The following is a 20,198-nucleotide window of genomic DNA, read 5'->3' as shown; positions in this document are numbered from 1 at the left end:
TCCCTATTTTTTAAAACAAGAAGTAACCTTGGAAGATTGTGACCAGGAGTGAAGAGGGGGGGGGTCCTTTCCCCTTTGCCATTTATTTATTTATTTATTTTATATCCTGCCCTTCCCGCCGAAGCAGGCTCAGGGCAGCTTACATAAAATTTTGTAAACAGATAAAACAAAGAATCAATATAATATAATATAAAACACAACATAAAGTGCTAGTACAGACCATGGAGCAATGGCAAGGCATTAGTAGCATCAGCATAATAAAAAGTACAATCAGATGGTATCTCAGTCTGGGTATTTAGCCACAAAAAGTCACCCACCCCCAACATAATGGATACAGAAACCAAGCCTGGAATACGAAGAGTGCTTTCCAGACCAAGTTCCTCACTTCTAGCCCAGCTTTCTCTTATCCTGCCAAGGGCCCACAACTTATAAGAACTCTAAGATGTCACAAGCCAATTCTTTTAGGTGACCAGAGGGCTTTATTCGAAGCCTCCACTTGTAAAAAGCAAAACAAACTTCTATACTTGGTGCTATTCAAAGCGTTGACATAGGTAGGCAAAATGAATCACAGTTATTCAGCAGGTATTCATTATAAAACTGGGGGGGGGGGGAGAGAATAAAATGGAAAAAATACAAATAAGCATTCTCCTACACAGTCCAAGTAGGGTGTTAGGACAGAGAGACTTGCTTGTTTTCAATTTGTTTGTTTAAGATGACTGCCAGGATCCATTCTGGCACATTCTGTTTTTCCCGAATACAGAACAAGCTACAGAGCTCAACCAGTGCAGGTCATACACTGTTGAAAAGCTCCAGAGTGCTTAGGGAACAGTTCTAAGCCCTCCACCTTCAGACCACAGCTAACGAATTTACTGACAAAAGATACAGGTTTATTTAAGCTTCCCAGTAGATTGGAAATTTACAATGAGGATTGCCTGGCAAGATTATTCTTTAGCCAGTGACAGCCAAGCATCACAAAGTCATGCAAATACAGTGGTGACCCAAGAGGCATGAGGGAAAGTGACTTGGGAAGCCAACTGGCAGGGAAGACCCAAGTCATTCATTTCCCAGAGACAAACGACTTCACACCTAGGAATGGTCTGGCAGCAAATGGAAGTTCCACCAGCGAACCCTGGCAGCACCCATTGCTATCATGACACTATACATGCTACAGCAATGATACCTCAAGGCTCATAGAGACCCACATTTGCAATTACCATCAACCCAAAGAGTGATTTGAACTGTAGTCTCTCAGACCCTGGGCTGAATCCAGCCATGTGTGAGGAGAAACATAAGCAGTTTCTTATTGTGTCCAGAAGTCACTTGCACAATGCCTTGCAGAAGCAGGGGGAGAAGGTGGAGATACAGCAGGTATAAGTTAACTTAGTGCAGGTGACCAGCACCATCTAATTTGCACACTTCTGCTTGAGCAGGGACTCGAGCACGTGTGGAAATTTCCTGGTGGATCCAAGCCCCAACATTACTCTGGCTTTCGGCTTGGGGAAGACTTTTCAGTAGGCAAAAGGGAAAGAGTAACTCCTACCCCCCAAGCTGCTCCTCCAGCCTCTCAAGGCTATTTTTTTAAATTTAAAATAAAAATTCAGTGGGAGAGAACAAGAGATGGCATCCTGCGTCACAGCAAGTTTTGCCTCAAGTATAGCATGTTTTTTGGCACGCATTTCCTTTGGGAGTGTTTAGTTTCTTGAGCATATTCCAACAGCAAAATATGACTGTCCTTCCTTCCTTCGTCTCTGCACTCTGCCCACACTAATTCGTGGAATTTAATGAAGGCATGTTTACAACTTGGCCTGGGTGTGCCACCAAAGATCCAGATTATATTTACATTCCCTCCAATTCACATTCTGCAAATACCACAAAATGTGCTTTGCAGTAGAACTTCGGTTTTGGTAACTAGCTTTCCCCGTCATCATGTTTATAACATCCGAAGAGTAGAAACACACACCAAAACGAAGATGGGCCCGGAGACAGAAAACAGATTGCTCAAGTCTCCGTCCTTCACTGCAGACAGGGTGGTATGGGGCAAAATACCAGCTCAATTCTACACAACATTCCATGCTCAGGCTAAATTAATATACACCCATTTACCTTGACGAGTGTACTCTGCATAATTTATTCAGGTTTCAAAGTATTTTGAAGGGAAGACAAAATGAGCAGGTGTGGTGGCTGATATTAGACAGCAGATTTTGCCGGTGGGGAGGAAGAACATTCATCACAGAAGAGACTCTTCCCTCGCCTGCACCCCCGGTCTCACCCTGGCTTCCAAGCCTTCACCCAACAATGAACATATGTGGGTAAAGTATTGTTGGGGGGGGGGTTGCAGCTAGGCAGGATGAACATATCCCAAATTATGTGCTAGCTATTGGATCCCACACTTTAGTAATAAACCCCGATGATCCCAGCTGCCTCCTTACTCCTAATCCCTATCACTTCCAGTTCCTGCCACCATTTAATGCTTCAAGGCCTCTGCCACTCCCTGTAGCCCCAAGCATCCCAGTCTCCTTTCACAAGCTTTCCCTGTTTTTTCTCTAGTTCCTGAGTCACATCCCTTTTGGAACTCTGGTTGCATTGTTGCCCAGTCCTAATTTTTATTCCCTGTCCTTGAGGGACAAGCTCTGACTTCCTCCCCCTACAACAGGCTTACCTTTACTAAGCCATATGGGAAGGTCCTCATTGCTGCTTCTCCCAATGACAGGCAGAGTAATGCAGGCAGGAGGATGAGCTGCAGAGTGACTATTCTACATGGTCCAGAACTTGGACACATGAAATGTATATACAAAGTTGCCTTATACTGAGTTGGACCACTGTACTATCAAAGTCATTGCTCTGACTGTCTGACAGCAGCTATCCGAAACCTCAGTGAGGCATTTCACATCAACTACTATCTTATCTACCCTGAACTGGATGGTCCAGGCGAGTCCAATCTCACCGTATCTTGGAAGCTAAACAGGGTTGCCCTGATTAGTACTTGGATGGAGACCACCAAGGATGTCCAGGGTTCCTACACAGAGGAAGGCAATGGCAAACCACCTTCGTTCATCTCTTGCCTTGGAAACCCTACAGGGTCACCACAAATCAGTTGCGACTTGACAGCATTTTCCACCACCAGTAAGTACGGTACCTTATCCATTTTTGTTGGAGATTCCAAGAACTCAACCTGAGACCTTCTGCACACAAACCAGATGTTTCATCACTGAGCCACGGCCTCACCCCACTGAGCCTTGACCATCCCCCACTACTTTTTGCAACACAGAAGCCCACAACGCAAAGGAAGTATAAGGAAGGACTCTTAGCTGAGGCTGAATGGGATGTTAAAGTGCCCAAGAGGTAAGCTAAGCTGAGCAGTCCTAGCAATACTGCACACTGTGGGGACCATTTGATCAGAACCAAGCAGCCCCCACAGTGCTGTCCTGCATAGCCTGATAATGATGAAGTAATAGTAGTAATAGTAGAAGTAGTAGTGCTGGTTTTATATTCTGCCCTTCACTACTTGAAGGAGTCTCAGAACGGCTTACAATCGCCTTCCCTGCCTCTTCCCACAACAGAAACCCTGTGAGGTAGGTGGGGCTGAGAGAGTTCTGAGAGAACTGTGACTGGCCCAAGGTCATCCAGTCGGCTACATGTGGAGGAGTGGGGAATCAAACCCAGTTCTCCAGATTAGAGTCTACCGCTCTTTACCACTACACCAAGCTGCAGATTTTTTGTTCCACAACCTGGGGCCAACTATGGAATAAGATAGAAGATTATTGTTAAATGTTAATGTTAAAAACTTATACACCACACACGAAACCAAGCACAATTATGAGCTGGGTTACAGGCAAATTAATCTGTCCAATACATTTTTTTTCCTGCCTTTCCGCCAAGAATCTCAGGATGACATCCAGCACTTCGTTCTCCCATTTTATCCTCACACCAACCTAGTGATCTAGGCTAGGTTGACAGAGAGAGTGACAGGCCCAAGGCAGAACAGAAATTTGAATTCCAGGATGCCTAATCCAACATTCTAAACCAGGGGTGTCAAACATACAGCTCGGGGGCTGTAGCCAGCCCAGCCAGGGCTCTTACCTGGTTTGTGAGCAACTGGTACAAGGGAGAGAAGGCAGGAGACTGCTTGAGGGGAGGAAGTGAGCAAGAAGACGCACATGGTGAGGTGCATGTGTGGTCGAAGGTGTCAAGAAACAGAAAGGAAATGGCTAGGGGGTGGGGCTAAGAATGAGGTAAAATAGTGTGAGGGGAATGAAACAGAAGGTATGGAGGCATGGAGTTTTTTCCCCTCTTGCCTCCTCTGACTACAGCTCAGCGAGGATTGGAGAAGTCACTACAGGGGGACAGTGCCAAGTGGCTGGTGCTGCCACTGCTGCACCAACTGGCTTTGCATTTTTTTTCAAACGGCGACCATGAGGCGGGTTGGTGAGAGTGGGTGCACAGAGTGGCAGTTGTCCAACGAAGGGCCAGGGCCAGTGGGAAAGAGAGGAGAAGGCCGGCCGGCATGTGGATTGGGAGTCAACTGGGCCGTCTTCTGCATGCTGTTCTGAAGGGAAAGACTTCCTGGCCTCAGAAACGAGTGGAGGAACAAAGGAAAAAAGGCTCACCGATGATGTCGCTGCACGTCTGAACAGCTTGCAGAGCCAGGAGGCAGAGTGAGTGTTGGGGCGGGTGGGGGACAGTGACTTCCCTTCTCCCCCCCCCACCTTTTCTCAGCCCATGAGGGAAAAGGGGTTGTGGGAGGACAAAAAGCACCCCCTGGAGGTTTTGGAAACAGCCTATCCATCAGGCCTTCTCCTCAGCCCCGCCACTTCTGTGGGAAACACAAGAGGGATGAGAACTGGGGGGTGGGAGATCTGGGAGAGGCAGGTTCAGACCCCCTCCCTCCTCCTCAGCCCCTACCCTGTTGTCTGGGTCACCCAGGGCCTGTCGCTCAGACTGGCCCACCTCATAGGGTTGGTGGGGGGATGGGGCGGTGGAGGGGGGAGCCGGTATGCCTCCTCGGGTTCATCAGAGGTAGGATGGGGTTAGAGAGGAAACAAAGGGTGAGAGACGGACTGTAGCTGTGCTCGGCTGCTGAGGCAGGGTGTATGGGGAGGCTGCCGAAAAACTACCTTATTTACTTGCAAGGATGATGGCTCATCTCCTTAAAGTGCTATATGCACAGAAAGTAACTGATTTGTATGGAAATGTAAGCTAACCCCCCTTCTATGGGATCCTTTGGGGGGGGGGGAACTAGTCTTGCAGATGATTAAATACATTTATTGGGGCTGTTGTGGATTCTCCAGTAAATCAATTGCATTTGTTTGTATGTTGAGTAAAAAATAATACCGTTAATTGGGTTTGCCTTTATCCTTTATAAACTTTATATCTCCAGTACCTGGAATTACATTTTATGGCCTACATGGCCCAGCCTGACAAAGTGACATTTATGTCAGATCTGGCCCTCGTAACAAATGAGTCTGACACCTTTGCAAGCACTACACCACACTGGTATAATAAAGGACATTGTAAATAAATATATGTTTATGTTTTATTATCTATGATCTATCTCTGCTTATATAGAGAGTAATAAACACAGTCTATATCTATTGATCTATTTCTGCTTACATAGATATTTATATAATTATCTTAACAAGAAATACTGGGTGTCAGATCAAGATGGGTAGCCATGTCTGTCTGTAGCAGTAGAAAAGAGCAAGAGTCCACTAGCACCTTAAGGACTTACAAAATACCGTATGTGGCAAGATATGAGTTTTCGTGACTCACAAAAGCTCACAGCCACATGTTTTGTTAGTCTTTAAGGTGCTACTGGACTCTTGCTCTTTTCTATTGGGTGCTGAGCATTCAAAACAGGTGGGGAAGATGCTCAAACTGAGGCAGTCCTGTTCCTCACAGCTGCCCACCTAGGTCAGACAACAGGAGGCAGCTGGAACAACTAATGGGTAGATTTAAAGAGGATACAATAGCCTGCAAATGTCCAGGAAAAATTCACACCTGTGGGCAGCAAAAAGTGTTTTTTTTCTGTTTGTCCTGAACATTGTTTTTAACAGTGACATTTATTTTCCACACCATCTATGTCTGCCTTTTGCTACAAAATTATTTTCCTGCCAAAATAATCCATGCAAGAATGTGTTTTGAGGGGAGGAACGCTTGTTCAAGTTCAACAGTCTGGTTTTTACTCCTAAATCTGATTTCGTAACTTCACTTCAAGGAACTGCCTACCATTTCCCAATATGTTGAGGAACAAAACATTATTTTAAAAGGGGAAAGAAAGGAGAGGAAAATTCAGTGAATGAGGGGGTTCTCCCAGCTCCAGAAATGGCTTCTCAGAGGGGGCATCATCTACCAGTAACACCACAAGCTTAAATAGTATCTTCCTCTCAAATCTTTTCTTCTTGTCTTGGCTTAAATTGCCTCAACAAACATCTCTGAAATAAGAGAGGTAGCCATGAGAGGCAGGCCTTTCTGTGGTGACACCTCAGTTGATTTAACTTAGAGCCAATTTGGTGTAGTGCTTAAGAGTGTGGACTCTAATCTGGGAGAACCAGGTTTGATTCCCCACTCCTCCACATGCACCTGCTGGGTGACCTTGGGTCAGTCACAGTTGTCTCAGAACTGCTCTCTCAGAAGCAGTTCTGGAAAGAGCTCTCTCAGCCCCACCTACCTCACAGGGTGTCTGTTGTGGGGAGGGGAAGGAAAAGGTGATTGTAAGCTGCTCTGAGACTCCTTCAGGTAGTTAAGGGCGGGGTATAAATCCAATCTCCTCTTCCTCTCTCTTCTTAAAACACATTTTACTCATTCTGAAAGGATTCATTGCAGGAGTTTGGGGTTTTATTTTAGTGCTTCCCATATATTCAATTTTTCCATTGGAAACAAAGTTTTTGGAGAAGTAGAAAAACCCTGTCCCACCCTCACCAATGTGATTCAAATATCTAGCCAGACCCTTCACTGGACAGAAAGGACATACATCCCAGACCTTTGGGTGGAGTGGACTGCAGCTGCTGCTAGGTAGAGCTACGCCACTGTTGCAATTCCTGACAGTAGCAATTCCACTTCAAAAATAGAATAAAAAGGCAGAGTAGGAGAAAATTAAGAGGGTAGCAAGGCTACTGCAAGTCCAAGAAGCAACAATGTGAAGACCAGACAACCACAAGCACATACAAGGAGCATCAACAATATCTGTACCCAGCACTCCACATTTCACTGCACACCCAAGGGTTACTGCCTATAAAACGTTTCTCCTACATGGAGGAAACCTCAGGAGAGAGAAAAAAGGACCCCTGAGATGACATTTGAAGTGTGTTGTGTTTATTTTCCCATGCAAAGACCACCTGATCTGTGTTGTTGATGCAAAAAGAATGCTAACAATCAAATTCCACACTGAAAAATTTAATCATTCAAATGAACCATATTTTGCTAATTTGGGGTTATCTGCTTCTGTTTATCATGTAAATGGATGAAGGAACACTGCAGATTGCCAGATAATTACACACTCTGCAACCAGTGGAGGTCTTCCTCTTCCTTGGACCCAGTTTGGATTCTAAACTTTCACTGAGTGTTACTCACAGGTTTTTAAGCTTATATCCAGAACCATAACAGAAGGACAAAACAAGAGCCCTGTTAGATAAGACCAGTGGTCCATCTAGTTCAGCATCCTATCTCACACAGTGGTCAACCATTTTCTATGGAGGTCCAACAACAGGTCATAGAGGTTGAGGCCTTCCCCTGATATTGCCTCCTGGCACTGGGATTCAGAGGTTTAGTACCTCTGAATGTGGAGGTTCCCTTTAGACACCATGGCTAGTAGCCACTGATAGACCTGTCCTCCATTAATCTATCTAATCCCCTTTTAAAGCTGTTTATTCCTGTGGCCATCACTACATCTTCTGGCAGTGAATTTCACATTTTAATCTTTCACTGTGTAAATAAGTATTTCCTTTTGTTCATCCAGAATCTACTGCCCGTCAACTTCACAGAATGCCCATGTATGATGGTAGAGGGAGAAAAAGTACTCTCTGTAAGGTTGCCAGGTATCCTCTGTAGGGTTGCCAGGTACCCAGCTGGTCAGCAGCAGATCACAGCTCCCAAAAGTGGGGGAACCCCTGCTGGAACCTGGGGGTTGGCAACCCCAGCTCTCTGTCCACTCTCTCTACCGTCTGCATAATTTTATAACCCTACATCATGTTGCCCCTTAGTTGTCTCTTTTCTAAATTGTACAGTTCCAGACTCTTCAGTCTTTCCTCACAGGGAAGGTGCTCCAGCCCCTTAATCATCTCAGTTGCTCTCTTCAGTGCTTTCCCCAGATCTGCAATGTCCTTTTTGCAATAAGATGACAAGAACATAGGGTTACAAATTGTTTCTGCTGAAGCTGAATACACCAAGAAGGTGGGGAAGTCATATCTACCCACCTACCCATCCCTGGTCTAGCCTGGACACACATCCAGAACAGAACCTCCCCCGCTTATTTTGGTGTTCCATCTTTTCTCAGACTGGAGGACAATCAGTATGAGACCACCCATTTCTAATCTACATGAAGACCATCATCACTTTAGGCCATTAATGAATTATATATACGCTTGCATACATACATGGGCATATATAATTACTTACAGACACACAGACCCCAATTTCTTTAACAAAACTGATGCTGAATTCTGCAGCTGATTCTAAATTCTGTGCTTGGACAGGATACACACAGCCCTGTTAATATCCTCAGTGGTAGAGCCTAGTTTTTACAAGCAGAAGGTCCAGGGTTCAAATCCAAACATCTGCATATAAAGCTCTCAGCTCCTGAGACTGGAAAAGATTCTAGCAAGCTGTTACAAGTCCAAAGAGACAATACCGGACTAGACAGACAGAGGACCTGACTCAGTATAATGAAGCTTCATGTGTTTATACACCTTACTGGCTCTTCTAATTCATGCTTTCACTAGAGCACCATTGCCAAAATGAGTCCGTCTTGTGACAATATAAACTAGGAGCTTTCCAATGTGGTCATCTCACATTAGTTTCCTTCCTCAATTTAGCTCAGCACAGGCTGTTCCCTTATCACAAAACAGGATGCATGCAGTGACCATGATTCCCCACACCAGAACATTTATAATGTTAGGTAATCTTCCAGAAGCAAGAGTTACCGATATGATCCGAGGGGCAGCACCACCACAGTGTGTGACGTAACACCACATATTCCTACATATCTTCAGAGAACCTTACACAGATCACCCCTCCCCCAATCTTCATTTCTCATAGCTGATCTGAGGGTCACCAGTGGGGAAATTAGAAATACACTAAATGTAAACAGTATGTGTGTATGCAACTCTCTCTTTGTAATGCTTCCACCCACTGTAACACGCACCTGATGAAATAGCCTCCAAGTCCATGAAGGGTCACATCACAATTAAGATGCTAGAGGTTAAAAGTTTTTATTTAGATACTTCTATCCTACTTTTCTCCTGAAAGGAGACCCAAAGCAGCTGCTAATGTCATTCTCTCCTTCGCATTTTAATCCTCACGACAAACACCTGTGAGGCAGGTTAGGCTGAGAATGCGGGTCTGCCCTCAGGTCACGGGGCTGGCTTCCACGGCAGAGTGGAGGTTCGAATCTGCATCTCCCAGACCCTAGTCCATGACTTTAACGGCTAACAATAGCTCTCCTTACAGCAGGTCCTCCTGCCAAATCTGTCTACCATTTGCTCCGGCCTGCTTCTGGGTATATGAACATTCTCCTTCGCATTTTAATCCTCACGACAAACACCTGTGAGGCAGGTTAGGCTGAGAATGCGGGTCTGCCCTCAGGTCACGGGGCTGGCTTCCACGGCAGAGTGGAGGTTCGAATCTGCATCTCCCATACCCTAGTCCATGACTCTAACGGCTAACAATAGCTCTCGTTACAGCAGGTCCTCCGCCAAATCTGTCTACCATTTGCACCAGCCTGCTTCTGGGTATATGAACATAGACAGAAGAAAATGCATGCTGGGTAGAACCCCAGAGCAGGGCACAGCACCGGTGACTCCAACCCAATGGGGAGACTCTCACAGCCATCTGCCATGCTGCCTACCTCTCGGAGTTCAAGCCTCTGTGCCACAGCCTCCAAACTTTCCTGCCCGGTACTCTCCACCGACAGCGTGAACTCCACAAATTCATTGTTAAGCAGCTGGATACGGGCCACCAAACAACTCTTGCTAGACACAGTGTAGCGTCGAGTTCGTTTCAGCTTCAGCCCAAAAGGCAGTGGCATTTTCTTTCCTAGCACATTCACAGCAAGTCACAGAAAACCATCCGGGACAGTCAGGAGCTGCGAAGTCCCCAGACGATTAACCAGCGGCGGCAGCCATTAAAGACCGGTGAGTTTTCCTCCACGTTCGGAGCACAGGAAACAGACATGACAATCCTGCAGAAGAAGAAAAGAGAGTGTGCGATTAATTTTATTGAATTAGTTCATTTATTCCCCCAACCTCTCTTCCCAACAGGGACCCAAAGCTGATTACAACATTCTCCTCTCCATTTTATCCTCACAACAACTCTGTAACATAGGTTAGGCTGGGAGGGTGTGACTGGCTTAAGATCACTCAGTGAGCTTCCATGGCCCGAGTGGGTATTTGAACCTGCATCTCCCAGATACTAGTCCAACACTCTCAACTACTACACCACACTGGCTGTGGAACAGGTGAGGTGGTCAACTTTTGATAACTCACAATGCCAATAATTTGTAAAACCCAGCTTGAAAAATATATAGCTTCTTTGCACAGCACTTTCCCTAACTGCTCAGGGCCCTTCACGTAGGCTAGGATTAATATCCCTGTATTACAAATGCAGCCCTGACCTGGATAGCCCAGGCTATCCCGACCTCGTCAGATCTCAGAAGCTAAGCTGGGTTGGCCTTGGCCAGCATTTAGATGGGAGACCACCAAGAAACATCATGGTTGCAACCCGAAGCATGAGAAATGACAAACCACCTATGAACATCTCTTGACTTGAAAACCCTACAGGGGCTGCGGTCACACGGAGCATTAGCCAAGCTACAGAGATGGAAGATAGGTGGACTTTCTGGGCGCGATCAAACCGCAACATCTGGGAAGCGTAGAGCTCCCGTGGCGAACCCGAGGCTTCCCGCCAAAGATGCGCCGTGAAAAACTAGTACCTCCGAGGTACTAGTTTTCGGAAACCGTGGTGCAGGGGCGGGTGTCTGATCATGTTTCAGGTGGTAGCTCGTGGCATCCGGCGCCCACCCATGTCTCGTTGCTAAAAGGTGTTTTTTTCCCAAGTCTCCACGGGATGCGCACAAGCACCCAATGGCGCATGCGCACACTTCGGTTACAAAAAAAAACCCACAACCCCCGCTGCGCCACTTCTTTGCCGCGCCACAGGACTGACGTATGATCGGCACCTCCCCCTGAACTACGGGACGTCGGTGGGACGTTTGATCCGGCGGCCACGTGGTAGTTCACTCCGGGGCAAACAGCCACGCCTCCCCCCCCGCGCAATATCCGGCCCGTGTGACCAGGGCCAGGGTTATGTAAGTCAGATGTGACTTGATGCCACAAAACAAAAACAAAAAAATTATAAATGGCAGAGAAAGAGGGTAAGGCGAAGAGAAGAGTGGCCTGCCTAAAGCCACTGAACAAGTTTGTGGTGTACAGCCGCAGGAAAAGGCAACTAAAATGAACACCTCCCTTGCCACAGAAGGTGAAAGAATTTGGGGCTTTTCAGTTTACTGCAAACAAAACCATAAAAGACAACTATGGAGAAATAGATATAGAAGCAGAGGCCTTCAGCCTATGCCTCCACAGCCAGATCTGGTTCAGTATGGATGACAATAAAAGAAAGCAAAACATTTAAGTTAAGGTATATAGGAGGAGTAAGTGGGGTGCCAAAATAACCAGGAGATTAAGGGAATAGCCAGCAAAGATTTTTTTATGGGATCAAAGGGCTTCTTAGAGATGCTTTACAGAAAGGGAAGTGGTAGAGGTGAACAGCTGCCGGTAATCCAAATGTGAGCTATGCACAGATTTATACCAGTGTTCTAAAACAGTGTATATAGGTAGTATGTTCATATGTATATTCATTATTGTGAGACCTAATATGTCCCGCTCCCTAATAAAGGACCTGCAACAACCAGAGTTTGAGCTGCAAAACCTTTATTCAACATGTCAGTTATCAATCTTAAACTGTATACTTTCAGTCATGCACATGGGCTTTATTATAGTGGTATTCTGTTGATCTCTTGCTCTGAATTTTGAGAGAGTTTGGCTCTGTCATTATAAAAGGTTGCTGGCCTCTAGAGGTTAATGAATTATGCATGGTGTGAAGAACACACCTACCCATCTAAACAGGGGGAGATTTTTGCCTCTGCTCCCTTTCTTGTGGGCTTTTCAGGGCATCTGGCTGGCCACTGTGGGAAACAGGATGTGGGGCCATTGGTCTGATCCAGCAGCAGGATGTTATGTTCTTGAATGACATTTGAACAGGAAACTTTCCCTTAATCATATCAGCTCCCCTGGGACCTTCAAGGCCTTTAGTATCATTATATCAACATTGCTTGGGTACTGTAGAGACAAAAGGGGATTTGTTTTTTGTTTATTTGTGTAGCTAAATGGATTTTGCTAAATTCCAAAAACTGTAAGGGAATCACAGACATTTATGGAAAAGTACTTGGAGAGCTGAACACAGAATTTAAGTGTAACACATAGGAACCTCATCACCTTTATGTTTTCTTTTGCATTTAAATATGCAATTAAAGCGGCATACATGGTAAATGACTGGAGTTACAGCCAGAGTGAAATGTCCTTACACAGTACTGTTAGGGCTTTCTCTACTGGCACCATTTCTGGAAGGGCAGGAAGGAGATGGACAAACACCACCATTTGTTAGAGAATCCAAGAGTCATACAAACATTCCCAGACTTGTATTGCTATGAACATATGAGGGAAGGGGCCATAGCTCACCTGCTTGGTATTCGGAGGCCCAAGGTTCAATCCCCTGCATTTCCAGACTACAACAATCAGGTGGCAGGTGATGTGAAAGACCTCTTCCAGAGAGCCTGGAGAGCCAGGTTCAGAGCAGACAATACTTATCTCAAAAGGCCCAACTGTCTGACTCAGAAGAATGATGCTTCGTGGGTAATAATAGTCTGAGGGTCTTGTGAGATATCACCCATCTTCTTAAAATACAACACTTACCCCTTTATTTATTTACACTATGCCTTTCTTCCCGATGGTTACCCAAATTGGGTTACACTGTTCTCCTCTCCTCCACTTTATACTCACAAAAATACGGTGAGGTATGATAGGTTGAGAGTGTGTGATTGGCCCAGTCATGTTAACTCTATTGCAGCAAAATGAAGCAGAAGTCCAGTGGCACTTCATAGACTAAAAACATTTATTACAGCATAAGGGTACAAGAGTCAGAGCTCATTTCATCAGAGACATGAAGTTACGAGGATCTTCACATTTAAGATTCCCTTCCTCTGCCTCAGCCTGTGTTGGTCTCCAGACAAGCAGTCCCATGAGGAATTATGCGTCCTCTCCTTGAAAGTTACCAGTTTCCCTCTCCCTCCATTTCCTCACTAGCCATGCCGGCCACTGCTGCAAAAAATATCCCAGGTGCCTGGTCCAGCCCTGTGCCATGTCAGCTAAGCAAACTGGCAGTTGTGCATGAAGCCCTTGGGGCTAGTCTTGATGGTGCATGCGTGCCTAAGATGCGTCTTCTGGCCTTTGAAAGCAAGGGAAAGAACCTGGCACAATCTGTAGCAGTAGAGAGTGTGTGGGAATGGAGTTGCTTTTGATACCAGAAAGGATGCAGGCCAGTGCAGTAGGAACTGATATAGCTCAGTGGTACAGCATCTGTTTGGCAAGCAGAAGGTCCCAAGTTCAATCCCTGCCATCTCTAGTTAAAGACCCTGGAGAGCCGCTGCCAGTTTGAATAGACAAGAGTGACCTTGATGGACCAGCGGTCTGACTTAGTATAAGGCAGCTTCATATGTACATATGTTACCTTGTGAGGTTGGCTGGGCTGAGAGAGCGTGGCAGGCCCAAGATCACCAAGGAAGATTCCACGGCAGAGTGGGGATTCAAACCTAGATTTCCCAGCTCCCAGTCCAACATACTACTACTACTGCTGCTGATGCCATATCTCTATGTGGAACACCAGCTAGAACTATTCTCTTCGTTCAGGCAAACAGAGGCAATACCCATACCTCTAGCACCACCACCCACAGCCCATTCAGTCTGCAGCAGCCCTTATTTAGGGATCTGGAGGAAAGGAGATGTGGACCTCCACCCTCAGGGTCCTCTTGGAATACCAGCAAACAATATAATCCATTTCCTTCTTTAGATTCCATTGATGAGGCTCCCACATTTAGCTCTTCACTGCAGAAAATACCATACACCTAAGCATAAACTGCAGGAGGAAAAGCGGCATGGTACCGCCCGATCTCATCAGATCTTGAAAGCTAAGCAGGGGCAGGCCTGGTTAGTACTTGGATGGGAGACCACCAAGGAAGACAATGGCAAACCACCCTTGCTTCTCTCGACTTGAAAGCCCCTTGCTGGGGTCGCCATAAATCGGCTGCAACTTGACGGCACTTTACGCACACACACAAGCAAAACAGCCAGAAATGTAGCATTCTGCCGGCCTCTCCTGCATATTTATCAAAGAACAAATCCGTTCCTAGCAATGGGACTTTTGGCCTTGGTACTAGATGTACTAGATGCCCTGACCTGGACGGCTCAGGCTAACCTGATCTCATCAGATCTCAGAAGCCAAGCAGGGTCAGCCTTGATTAATACTTGGGTCCGAGATCACCAAGGAAGACCAGGGTCGCTATGCAGAGACAAGCAACGCCAAACCACCTCTGTGTGTCTCTTGCCTTGAAAACCCCACAGGGTCCTATAAATTGCCTGCGACTTGACCATACTTTCTACCACCACAAGATGTACCACCTTTGAAGGAAAACACTACAAGGTCGTAAAGAAGCACAATGTAAAGAAGTTACAGTATTAGGTTTTTTAAAAGTCTGCTTGGGTTTCGGAGTGAGCTCCCGTCTCTAGTTCCAGCTCCTGCCAACCTAGCAGTTCGAAAGCAAGAAATTGCAAGTAGATAAATAGGGACCACTTTGGTGGGAAGGTAACAGCGTTCCGTGCGCCTTGGTGTTTAGTCATGCCGGCCACATGACCACGGAAATGTCTTCGGACAGCGCTGGCTCTTCGGCTTTGAAACGGAGATGAGCACCGCAACCCTAGAGTCGGATTCGACTGGCTTTCGAGCAAGGGAACCTTTAACTTTATATACTGTGGGCGTTTTGGGGGGCCCCCCCCCGGGTCAATTCACAATCCGAATACTGACCCACTTGGAAACATACCTGAAATATTAGCAACATTTTGGTGTTTCTTTTTCAGCAGTGGAATTCTTAATGGGCCTTGATTATCTGTTATATAACACAATCCTGCAACTTAAGCACTTTTAAGTCCTGTTGAAATCAATGGAAGCACATGTCGAACGCTACAATGTAATGCAAACTTACTTGGAAGAAAACCCACTTGAATTAGCTGGACTCACTTCACAGGAAACCTGGATAGGAGCAGAGTGCACCTCTCTTCCATGGAAGTGAGCAGGGCTTAAAGGTACTTAACTTTGGCAAGAGCATGTCCATTATGTTCAAAATCTCAGACAGATGTACAACATTCACTGTGCATTTCCTCACCACATTTGCACTTACTTGCCATTTCCAATAAAAGAGCCATTTTTTTCTAACTTGTGGGAAATGTTTTTTTACAAGTTGGGGGGGGGGCAACTTACAACGAAACATCAACAGCTAGATTCAAATCTAGTAGCATCTAATAGACCAACAAGATTGCATCTGATGAAGGGAAGTTTGACTCTCAGAAGCTTATAGGTAAAGGTTTCCCTTGCCAGTCGAATCCGACTCTAGGGATCATCTCCGTTTCCAAGCTGAAGAGCCAGCGCTGTCCAAAGACTTTCCATGGTCATGTGGGCGGCATGATTAAACACTGAGGCGCACAGAACGCTGTTACCTTCCCACCGAAGTGGTACCTATTTATCTACTTGCAATTTCTTGCTTTCAAACTGCTAGGTTGGCAGGAGCTGGGACCAGAGATGGGAGCTCACACCATCATGCAGCACTCAGGTCTCGAACTGCTGAACTACTGACCCTCAGGTCTGCAGTTCAGCGTCTTAACCACTTGAGCCACCACAGCCCCTCAGATGCTTATACCACCCCCAAATACTAGGTCTCTAGAGTACTATTGGATTCATATCTAGCTGTTCTACTCCAGACCAACATAGCTACCCTCTAAAATGAGTCATCAAGGCATTTTCCACCCATAATTTATATTCCATTTTACTTACCAAAAGATGAAAGACACAGCATATACAATGCCCGGAGTAAATGTATTTAGTAGCAAGCCAATTAGAAAATGTCTTGGGGGGGGGGGAGAATAATGCTTTGAACCTATTCAACAACTTTTCATGCTGGCCAAGCACAATTTGTGCAAATGCAGCACAACCAGTTTTGTTGAGCAGCTGTTATTTTCTGCTGCCAGCTGCTGTCATGTTAACCCCACTCCACACACACACGCCTGTTTCAAAATAATGTCTATCGGCACGATTAAGGGAGTTTGCAAGCGGTAAGAGGATATCTCCACAGTGCCCACAGGAGCAAATCCATTCTGTATTTAGCAGGCCTCGAACACTGAATACTATATTCTCTTTTAGCCTACTGTTTCCAAAAGCTCAACTTTTCCATCTGTACTCAGGGCTTCTGCCTTTTCAGTTTGCCCATATCACCATTTCACAATTTAAAGAAAGGAATAGTAGCATATGGTACTCAAAAAGCATTTCCCTTGGATTCATTATAAATTTTTGGTTTTTCTTGTTAAAAGATTCTGCAATCAAATCCCTGTTCACTGTGTAAATGGACATAACAAAGAATAAATATGGATTTTCTTCTATTAATGGGCAAAAGGCAAGAACGGAGGATGGCACTCCAATTAATTTTCAAATAGTCTTGCCAACCACAAAAAGAAATGCAGTTGTAATACATGCAATGTTCCCGTTCTTGCGTCAAACACCAGAAGTAATAACAAGAGACCGGCACCAATGTAAACAGAGAGTCCTCCGTCTTGACATTTCCCTATGCATGAAACCGGGTATATCTGTGTAACAAAGAAATCCTCTCCAAGCACTGGAGTGCCTGCGTGCAGAACAAGACGAAAGGCCAACTTAATTGCAAATTTGTATGAAGTTCAATCCAAGACACTGCCAAGCGAAAAGACAAACAAGGGTGCCGAAGAGACAAGGCTCCGTTGAGGCAAGCCACAAACCACCCCCACCCACGGCAGCCCGATCCTAACCAGCCCTTCCCAGAATTAACCCCAACTAACGCCAGTGAGATTCGCCTGGAGGTTAAATATGCCCACCTGGCTGGTTTGCGGGCTCGCTTAGGACCGTAGCATTCGGTACTTTAAATCCGTGGCTCGAAAGCGCCTCAAAAGTAAACGATCTATAGGAAAGCGTATTATTTAGAGAGGAAATAAAAGACGAGAAGAAGCATCCCTGCATACTTTCTCTCCCCCCACCCCCGTGGTTCCGTTTACCTGCTAACACGCATCCAAGAAGAAGAGGGCTCCTTTCACTGCACAAAGCCAGGCGCACCCTGGAGAGGTGGGGGGGGGGGAACCCCACTTCACGTGTCTTGCTTTGAAAGCGACTTCTCGGGTGTCTCTCTCTCTCCCTCTCCCCCACCCCCTTCCTGTCGAAAAGCACCCGCGATCTCCGCCTGCACTTCTCCGCTCAGTCAGTCACGGTGAAAACATTCCTCACTTCCTGCCTCCACAACAACAACAAGGAGGATCCACAGGCTGGAGCTCACGCCAGAGGAGGCTTCCCCAGCTAGCCACCTTCCTGTGACAGAGGAAGCCCCGGGACTGCGGGCGCGCAGGACAAGGCTCTCCACTCCCCGAAGCTGTTTGCAAGCGGCCCGTACGGATGCGGGAGCGTAGGATCCCCCCCCCGTTCTTCCCCCGTTTAGGGGCGTTCCCCTTTGCTCCAGCCATGCGGAAGGATACTGTGCGGTCATGAAAGCACCACAGCCCTCTATGTTTGCGGCCCCATTACCTCAGAGAGTTGGAATGCCAGGCTGGGGGAATGTCAGCAGCGGGACAGCTGCTTGGTGAGCTGATGCTTCCCTGGCTGGAACGGGAGGCGAAGGCGGCGGCGTTGCAGAAAGGGCGGGGGGAGTCAACTTTAAACGAGACAATAAATAATAAGTAAGAATAATCCAAAAGAGCTTCTAGAAATCAACGTTCGGTCGTTTTGTTTTTTCTTAATTATGCTTCTTTTAAACCTTTCCAGCTCAAGGAAAAGCGGTGGCTGACCGTGTTCAGCAACGGGCAAGTGCTTTGCGCCTGTGCGTTTGAAATCTGTTTTGTCTTAAACCGATCCTGCTCCTCCAATCCTACAGAAGAACCTCCAGAGAAGTTCAGGAAAAAATACAACATCCTGACAAAACTATATAAATAAATCTGGAACAGTAAACCATGTCCGTGTGTTGCAGAAATAAAAAAGGGAATCTTATGGGATCTTAAAGGCTAACTTAAAAAAAACAACCCTAACATAAGCTTCCATGCACGAGAGCTTGCTATGACAGATTTCAAAAACGCAGTGAAATAGCTTAAAAAAAAAAAAAGTGGCCAGCTGAAAATAGACTAGAAGCGATTCAAAAGAGCATTGAAAGTGGATTATTTAGTATGTGTGACTGCAGCCTTAGAGTCTAAAATAATAAGATCCTGGCATATTGTGAATGCATCTAAGAAGAATATTCACCAGAAGTCCCCGCTAAAAAGGACTACCCTCCAGTCACTCAGCATATTTTCTGGATGGGATACCTGGACAAGGACCTTGGAAGCAGATTCTATGGCAAGTTTATCATCTTGAACTGTGTAAGCTAACCAGTGAATGAGCCTGCTTTAGAAGGGTGCATGCACACAAAAGCTTATACCCAGAATTAAACTTTGTTGGTCTTGAAGGTGCTACTGGTCTCAAAGTTTGTTCTGTTGCTTTAGACCAACCTGAATCTATCTTCAGTTAATTTGTTAGTCTTCAAGGTTTCACAGGACTCTTTTTGCTTCTGCTGCAATGGACTAACACAGCTACTGCATGAAGACTTAAAATTCAGACCCAAAGTTTTTATGAACCATCCTGAGTTTCCATCAAGCCCTGCTTGAGCTGCCCAGCAGTCAAGGTTCCTTCCCTCTACATCTTCAGATCAAATACCACAGCCTTCTCTGTGAATTCCTGTGGGGTAGGATATAATTGCAAAATAAAATTTATGCTTGCTTACCTCTGGAAATAAGCCCCTTATTTTCTCCTGTCAAATACCACTTTCTTAACAATAAGAGGTCTATCAGGCATAGATCATAACAAGTATTAGCTGCCTTTACACTAAATCTAGCCTATACAGAACCATAAGAGCAGCGTCCCCAGCCCCTGTAAATTTACCAAAGGTGGGGGTCTTAAAACCATTTAAGGCTGAAGTGAAGGTCTATATTTGCTTACGTGCTCTCCTGCCACACTGGGCTCTTCTTTGTTCTCTGGGGCAGCAGTCATTACCACATGAATGGCTACTGGATGGCAGCTACTCTAACTCCTTTGACTTGTGCTATTTCCTATCAAGGAGCCTAGAAGAATCCAATGCTGTCTGGGTGTGATAGATGTTTGATGGGACACCCCCCATTTGCCCCACTGTGCCTAGGAGCTTGTAATCATGCATAGGATGGGGCTGCCCACATATCACATGAGTTAAGAGACACAAACACAATGTTTATAATATTAATGCCATGAAGCCATAAATCCTTTTTAATAAGGAACAGCTTTCATTGTCATGAATGAATGGGCCTAATTCATCATATCAACCGATCTGTCAAAGCTTTCAAACCTGAAGATATGAATAATTCCTAAAATGGATTTGCTCATTAATCCACAACACATCCTGGAAATGACTATATGATCTGCTACCTAGCTTAAATTTTCTGTGTCCAACATGCCTCTTCTCAAGAAAAGAATCAGAGCTTGTGGGATTCTCATTAATTTGCCAGAAGAAGGGAAAACATACTACTTTGTTAAAAAAAAGTTTTGTTTACAAATGAATTTGCTTAGTACATTTACAACTGGAGCAAATA

At 45.6% G+C, this 20,198-nt stretch overlaps 1 protein-coding gene across 6 annotated transcripts in view; it reads right to left on the bottom strand.

Annotated features, from left to right (window-relative positions):
- Positions 1 to 17,696, bottom strand: part of PTPN21 (protein tyrosine phosphatase, non-receptor type 21) — a 76,254-nt gene extending 58,558 nt beyond the window's left edge. For all 6 annotated transcript variants that reach the window (XM_015426664.1, XM_015426669.1, XM_015426675.1 and 3 more), the window contains exons 1-2: positions 17,616 to 17,696; positions 10,061 to 10,393 (exon numbers count right to left, since the gene is read on the bottom strand). In XM_015426664.1, the coding sequence (XP_015282150.1) occupies positions 10,061 to 10,240 (180 nt within the window). In that variant the 5' untranslated portion in view covers positions 10,241 to 10,393; positions 17,616 to 17,696. The remainder of the gene's footprint in view (positions 1 to 10,060; positions 10,394 to 17,615) is intronic.
- Positions 17,697 to 20,198: the final 2,502 nt, after the last annotated feature.

The sequence above is a fragment of the Gekko japonicus genome, unplaced genomic scaffold, assembly GCF_001447785.1.
Source record: "Gekko japonicus isolate JY-2015 unplaced genomic scaffold, Gekko_japonicus_V1.1 scaffold198, whole genome shotgun sequence".
In the NCBI taxonomy this organism is placed as follows: domain Eukaryota; kingdom Metazoa; phylum Chordata; class Lepidosauria; order Squamata; family Gekkonidae; genus Gekko; species Gekko japonicus.
The sequence above is the reverse complement of the archived record's forward strand: the minus strand, read 5'-3'. Positions and strand labels throughout refer to the sequence as shown.